Source organism: Daktulosphaira vitifoliae, unplaced genomic scaffold, assembly GCF_025091365.1.
Source record: "Daktulosphaira vitifoliae isolate Bord-2020 unplaced genomic scaffold, ASM2509136v1 Scaffold_1, whole genome shotgun sequence".
Taxonomy (NCBI): domain Eukaryota; kingdom Metazoa; phylum Arthropoda; class Insecta; order Hemiptera; family Phylloxeridae; genus Daktulosphaira; species Daktulosphaira vitifoliae.
In genome coordinates this window covers 17,419,283-17,427,280 of record NW_026099572.1, presented here as the reverse complement: position 1 = coordinate 17,427,280, position 7,998 = coordinate 17,419,283, and the positions used below count along the sequence as shown (strand labels likewise).

The window sequence follows — 7,998 nt, the reverse complement described above, 5'->3', positions numbered from 1 at the left end:
TAATAAGGAACCAGCAGATCAAGTAGCTTTTGGAATAAAACACCAATTTTTTTAAAATTAAACACTATCTAAAGATTTGCATCGAAGCGTTTATTTTTGATAGTGATTTTAATCACTGTCAGATATCATTATACTTGATCCATCTATACCACGTCACAACTGTGCCGCGACCCCCCTGTGCTGGGTTTTTTAGTTTTAAATTAATATTATTGTTAATATATTTTGGGTTTTAAATTAATCATATTTTTAATATATTTAAATTTTAAATAATATTAGCCACAAGTGATCAATTTTTACTATAGTAGGCTGTAAATTTATGGTAAGAAGTGTGTCATAACTTGAACGTGTAATTGTTCTATCAATTGTAAACTATCAAAATAAAGTAAAAAATGTTTATATATTGTTTAGATTCACACTTAATATTTTTTTCAGTGGAATCATTGGGAGGTCAATTTGTTTCAATCGATGAATTGGTCATGAGTAGTGATTATATTATACTGACAAGTGTGTTGTCACCTGAAACAAGATATACTATTAATAGAAGTCGTTTATCATCTATGAAATCAAATGTCGTGATTATAAACATAGGCCGAGGTCGTAAGTTGAATTTTATTTTGTTGTATACTTTTTCACTTATTCTGAACAAAATAAATATTATAATAAAATATTAATATGTGCTTTATATAATATATAAATCACATGTGTTTAATACACTAAACTATAATACTGGAACGTAATTTAATGGTTTAATCTTTCTTAACCAATCCAACGCTCTTTCCTAAAAAAATCAAAATCTATATTCTCTCACATTAAAAATTAAAAAAAAAACTTATCAATATAAAAATTTAGAAAATCTCACAACAATTTTGATGGCCCAAGAAAAACAAAAGTAAATGTACGTCATGGTTTCCAATATTCTCAACGGACAGTTGACATAGGAATAAGTAGTATATCATAATCTACATAAATCTACAATGTCCCAAAAGTAATACAATTTAAAGTTATGATTGGGGAAAAATTAGTAAACTATGTGTTTCAAAAGAAATTTTAAGAGTTGTCAAGAAAAATACACAAGATTTGTTTTACTTCCACAAATCAGCACTTAATATATATCAAAACAGAAAAAAAAATTCTTGATCAATACTAAAATCTTAATTTCGTGGAATAATAAGAGATATCATGGATTACTAAAACTTAGTTTTAATAATCCACCAATTTCTCTAAATGAAACACTATCTAAAGATTTGCATCGAAGCGTTTCTTATGATAGTAATTTTAATCACTGTCAGATATCATCTATACTTGTCCCAATTGTGCCATGTCCACACTGTGCTGACGTTTTATTTTTTATTAAATTCATCGAAAATATATAAACAAATATCAACATTCAGTTCTACCTGACACTTGGTAAGTACAATTAAAGGTTTATTGAACAATTGGTAAAAAATATTGTTCTATACTTTTCCAATTTTATCAATTTATACCACAACAAATATGATAATATTTATAATTAGTTTGAAAGTTATGTATATTAAATACATTATTTAGCTGAACCAAGTTAATGACTTAACAGATTAAGGTAAAATGATATTATTTTTTATTATAGTTGTGATCATTCGATACAAAACCTATAATTTATTTTTGTTTTATTAAGTACTCGGCTTCTCTAAGACTAATTTTGCTCAACTCTAGTCTTTCTGAGAATTTTTATCAATTTTTTAAAAACAAATAGATTTTTTTTTTAATTATGTAATAAATTTTATTTATAAAAATTTGACTAAAATTACATGTTACAAGATTTACATGGTCAACTTGTGGAATTTATAAAAAGAATAATAAATTAATATAAAAAATTCCAATCTTTGTAGATACTAATCAATAGACCACAAATAAACTTTTAAGACCAAAATATTTTTTATCATTACATTGGCTAAAGAGTTATGAAATTATTAAGTTAAAACTGTTCAGACTTGTGCCAGTAAACGATCACCAATTTTAATTGTTAATTATTTTTTAATCGTTGATAAATTATGAATATTTTTAGTTTATTATTCTCAAAAAAATTAAGTACATTAATTAAGTAGTGAATAGCATGAGATTAGAAAAAAAATTATATTTAGAAGAAAAAAAATGTTAAAAACATTATTTTGAGTTTATAAACATTAAAAATAACATACGATTACAAAAAATTAACAGACTCTAAAAAACTGTGTTATAAATAAACAGTTGCAGTATTAATTATTAATAGAAATCTATTTTTATATTAGTATTATATGTGTTGTTATTTTGTTCATAATGTGTACAATAATATAACTAATGGTTATAAATTTATGTAATCCTAATTTATAATAAAATTTTTACCTAGTCTAGTTTTAGTTGAAAAAAAAAACAATCATCAAAAAATGAAGTTAAATATAATAATTCTGTCTAAAATTAGGGTACGAAATTTGTAAACTAATAATATAGCGTAATTCAGATAAAAAATTAATTTTTATCCTTCTTTTTTTTTGGCTGAATCCTTCTATTTTAGCAGCACATAGAAATGTCACTTTTTTGTACCACATTGGTGGTTAGCTTCCTAGTATATCGCTGTTCAAATCTCCTATTTTTTGATAATATAAGTGTTATTTTTTTGTTATTTATTTCAATAACATGATGAAAAACATAAATAACATTATAGTCTATCTAATTTTATCTATTAAAAAAATCTAAATATTTTAAAAACTATTCAACACACTTGAAAAAGAATTATATTTTGATGATTGTTTTAGAATTAATAGACCAAGATGCCCTAATAGATGCTTTGAAGGAAAAGCGAATTAGAGGAGCTGGTTTAGATGTTATGACACCAGAGCCCCTTCCCATGGATTCACCATTAAGAAGTATGGAAAACGTCGGTAAGAAAATATTTTTAATAATTAATTTAGGTGCATAGAATAATTCATAAATCTAATTACACATTATAATTTTCTTTTTTCAATGTGAATGAATTTCTAAAAAATGTGCAATTCTCAGATAGTTTAATATTATGTGTAATAAATACCCATAATTATAAAAAAATATATTATTTTGTATAATTAAAAAATTATTTTCAAAATAATTTAGAATTTTTTTTATACATTTTATTACAATAATAAATAATTATATAATATTATAAAATGAAATCATTACATATTCAAAAATTATTATTTATGAACTAATCCTTTAACTCAGTCATTACAGCGCCATCTGTGCGTATAAAATAATCTATCCAAAGATATATTGTACTAGATAGCACTATTGTGTTAAATTTTAAAAAATTAATCCGATTATTTGAACTACAAAAAAGTGAATCTATGAAATAATACACAGAATGTCAGTAATTAAGGAAACGGGACAATTGTTTCAAACAATGAAAACGATAGAAACCTGTTTCCTTGCTTATTGAACGTTTTATAGAATGATTATTAAATATAACATTATATTCAAGGTTTATACTATAATTATATTTGCGAGCGATTTGTATATACTTTAATTTTAGTTTATAATAATATTATAACTATTGGGGATGATATATCGGAAAAAATTGAGCCTTACTTTTATTTGGTATTGGAACAAATATAAAGATCTATACATATTACTAAACATATCAAAAGAAAATATCGATTGGTAGGGTCAAGTGGGGTAAATGTAAATGAAATTTACATGTTTTACAACTTTTATTAGATTCATGTAATAATAATATTTTTAAATTTTGGTTGAGATAAAAACTATTTAACTATATACAATGTGTGTCTAACATTTCAATCAAACGTTAAAATAGTTGATTATTTTAAGAGAAAAAAATAATATAAAATTTCATAAAAAATTTACATTTGCCCCATACTTCTGGGGTAAATGAAAATAACTATTTCCAACAGCAAGTGTTATATTGAACAAACATAATGGGCAAATGAAATTGTTCTGTTACAGCTATCATTATATTATTTCATATATTCGTNAACAGCAAGTGTTATATTGAACAAACATAATGGGCAAATGAAATTGTTCTGTTACAGCTATCATTATATTATTTCATGTATTCGATACCTACAAATTTCCATTTGTCCCAAATAGTATATTGTGTATGGGGTAAATGAAAATTAAAGTATAGTTGATAATGTTATAAGCCTGGGGCAAATGAAAATTTGTTTGAATTACATAAATTACAATTAAATTATTCCAATAATTAGGTAATCTTTATTATTTTAACATAATTTAGTACAGTTTAATGCTTACTTACTATTTCATAAACTTTCAAAATATATTAACAGTCTTTTGTTTTCATATAATAGTGATAATAATAATTTAACATAAAAAATAACAATGTAAAGTAAAAATTATAAACAAAATAACAAACTAACAGCATTTTTAGTTTCAAAATATATCACATAAATTAATGTATGAATAAGTATATAACATAGTGCCTAAACTGATTATTTTTCATCGATATTTATGTATCCAGGAAATTTGTATATCGTTTTTCTGTTCTTCTTATGTTCAGTTGGTATTGGTAATATTGCAAGAATCATCTCTACTGTAATATCTGACAAGTCATTTTCAACAATATAAAAATCAGTTCCAATTTCATTATTTTTTTTTAATCCTCGGACTAAAATATCCCCATCATCTTCATCTATACGTTTAACTAAACATACATACTTAAAATGTTGTTTCTTACGGTTCCCTCCAATAAAATCTATTAAAAGAAATACTCCAGGTTTTATTTGAGACCAAATTGGTGTATTGTATAAAACTTCTTCAATACTTAAATCTAATGAATTGTCATTATAATCATCTTCTGATGAATGATAAACTACATCATCAATATTATCAATTGATTGTTCCAACACAATATTTTGTACATCTTTAATAGCTTTCTTATGTCTCCCAAGTTTACTAGGATATTTGATTAGCTTTTTCTTTGAGGTTGCTACCTCCAATTATTTTAACACATTTTTATTTGTTAAAACTTCACCATACTTTGTTACTCTAAGACGAGGTACTTGGTCTTTTGTAACACAAATTGTATTGTTAGTTTTATATTGTATTAATTGAATTGAAAAAATAGATATTATATCTTTTGGGTTTACTAAAATATTATTATTTGATGTTGGAAAAATTTAGTCCATAAAAGTGTTTGACATTTAAGATTCTAATGAAATTTTATTTTCTACAACTGTTAATATGTTTTTTTTTATATAATTACGCACTCTAAAGTTGAAAAAAAAAATGATAAAGATCGTAATATTTCAAATTATATTTGTTATTAATATTTCCATTTACCCCAATTGATTTTTATTTTGTATTTTACAAAACAAATATAATTCCATAGAAAAAGTGATATTAAACTGGTTTTAGGGCCGTATAGTAAATAAGTAAATATGAAATGACAATTTTGTTCAAACTGTACTGTTCTACTTATATTTTTGATGAAGATGCCCTTCTCAAAAGCCATTGAGCAGAAAATATAATCTAAAATAATCATAAACACTTTTTCGAGTGATAACAATTTATACATATCCTCAAATTTTCCATATTTTTATCATTGCACACTATTATACCTTATGTGTACTGTGGTTATAATATTACCGAATTCTATAATCACTAATAATTTATTTTAAATAATATTTTTTTCCTTTTGCCCCAATTTCCATTTACCCCACTTGACCCTACTTATTGAAATCAATACCTATTCAAAAAGGATTTTTAATCATTTAACCATATCAAATTAAATTCGGTATGCCTTTTGTATAACATTTATTGATGAAAAAAGAAAAAATACCACTGCTACTATTTTATGTGGATTCTTGTTATCAAGACTTTAAGGTTGCAATCTAACTACTATTAAGTTTCTATTCATTTTCTTATAAATGCAAAGTAAAGCTATACTATACAATTTATATATAAATAATACTTTATTAACTTTATAATGACTACTTTTAAACCTCATTACTAAATCTTAAAAGTTGTCGATTAACTTAAAAAAGAGGCTTTTTTCTTAACAAGATTGAATATTATAGAAAGTGAATTTTAGACTTATTATTGAGATATACTAATTTGTACTATTAAAATTTTTAGTTCTATTGCCACATATTGCTGGTCAAAACGTACATGGTAATTCATTAAGAAAATCTTTATTGGCTGCTAATAATGTTATTTCAGTATTAGAAAATCGTGCAATGCCTTGTGAAGTGATCTTCTAAGAATAGATAAAATATTTTTTGTTTTGTTAAATAATGTATCAAATCTTTACAACTTTAGATAAAAACTTTTAATTGTTCAGCGCTTGATTAATCTAAAACTATGTATTTTTGTATGTTAATATTTTTATGTTACTAGTAAGTAGTTTCATTTATATTGAAATATAAGGTATATTTATTTGATAAATGTTGTTAGTAAAGTTTTACAAAAATTTCATTTTTAATGGTAAATTTTTCATTTTTGAAAATGTAAAAGTTTTTAAAGTACTTATCTTTTGCAATAATTGTCCAAAAGAGTAATTTTTCTGCAAGTATAAAAATTTATAAATTTTTGTCATAAAATTCGAAATTTCTAACGCTTTAACTTATTAAAATAAAATTTATTTATACCAATATCCATTTAAGAGTAACACAAAGTTTCCAATTGATTTTTTTTTGTGTATTATACCTATATATTAACTTAAAAATTTAAAACTTTAAATGTTTATATCTAATAAACGAATTAAGTTATATTAAAAATTCAAATTCCATTTACTATTGAATTAAAAACTCAAACATTTTATTAAATTAAAAATATGTGTTATCATTTAAAAAAACAAAGTTGACACCCTTACCAGGCATAAGGGATGAACTTAAAAAGTATTACATAGTTAATAATTCAAGAATAATGTGTAACTAAAGATAATAATAAAAAAAAAATTTTAAATTATTATTATTCTATAAGTAATTGAGTGGGTTATGATAAAAAAATCACCCTGTATATTAACTTGTTTTGACGGTCAAATAATTATTTAATATCGATTAAAAAAAATATACGTAGTATACGTTACTAAATTCTCTAAGTTTTATCAGATAGTTCCCAGTGTCAATCAATCTATTAATATTATAAAAATTAAAACAACAACATTGATATAATCTTTATTTAATATAAGTAAAATAACTTAAAAATTGTTTAACAACAATACTTGTTAAAAGAAGTAAAGTAGACATTTTACTTTACCAAACTATAAGTCAATATTATTGACTTATATTAGTAAGTATATTTAGTACGAGTCGTGCTGAACTGCAATGTGCAAAATCATCTCCATTACGGCTGTCCAGTGTATCTTAAAAGTAAATTGTCAAAATTATTAATATTCTTGAACAAATCTACTGACTAACGACAAATAAAACATTCTATATAGGCGCATATATATTTTTAAATTTTCATAAACATTTTTATGAAAATAAAAATAAAAAAAAATGTATTATTTCTCTTGTAATATTCACTATTTATTGCTTTTTTTATTTATTAAAGGTACACTTTAGAGAAGTTTAGAAGGCATAGATACCCTAAACTCTAGAAAACCCATACTAATTATGAAAATTACATGTGTTATTATATACAAATATCATTAAGAAAGAGAGAATTTGGGTTGTATCCACTACATATTTTGTTCAAATTGGTTTATTAAATACACTAAATAAAAATACTAAAAATAATTAAGAATGCATACATTTATTTAAAAAATCATAGCACAGTCTTTGTATGTTATTTATTCATACAAATCATATAATATGTACATAAGTGTTTTTACAGGTGATTATTCAACTATGTCAAACACAATATCTTTAAAAATATAAAATATAATATGATTTTTTCGTTTTAGAAGTTAATTGTTTTCTACGTCTTATAATTTAAAAAAAAAATTTGGTCTTATCCACTATCGACTTCCTTAAAATAATGTAAATTTAAGTTTTTATTAAATGAAAACAATATCTAATCTATAAACTTAAA

General features: G+C 23.1%; 2 protein-coding genes across 9 annotated transcripts in view; both read left to right on the top strand.

Annotated features, from left to right (window-relative positions):
* Positions 1-6,408, top strand: part of LOC126910490 (glyoxylate reductase/hydroxypyruvate reductase-like) — an 18,508-nt gene extending 12,100 nt beyond the window's left edge. For all 3 annotated transcript variants that reach the window (XM_050693112.1, XM_050693114.1, XM_050693113.1), the window contains 3 exons: positions 433-597; positions 2,772-2,897; positions 6,100-6,408. In XM_050693112.1, coding sequence (XP_050549069.1) covers positions 433-597; positions 2,772-2,897; positions 6,100-6,224 — 416 coding nt within the window. In that variant the 3' untranslated portion in view covers positions 6,225-6,408. The remainder of the gene's footprint in view (positions 1-432; positions 598-2,771; positions 2,898-6,099) is intronic.
* LOC126910485 (soluble calcium-activated nucleotidase 1-like) overlaps positions 1-7,998 on the top strand; it is a 219,825-nt gene that overhangs the window by 191,433 nt on the left and 20,394 nt on the right. The window lies entirely within an intron of this gene.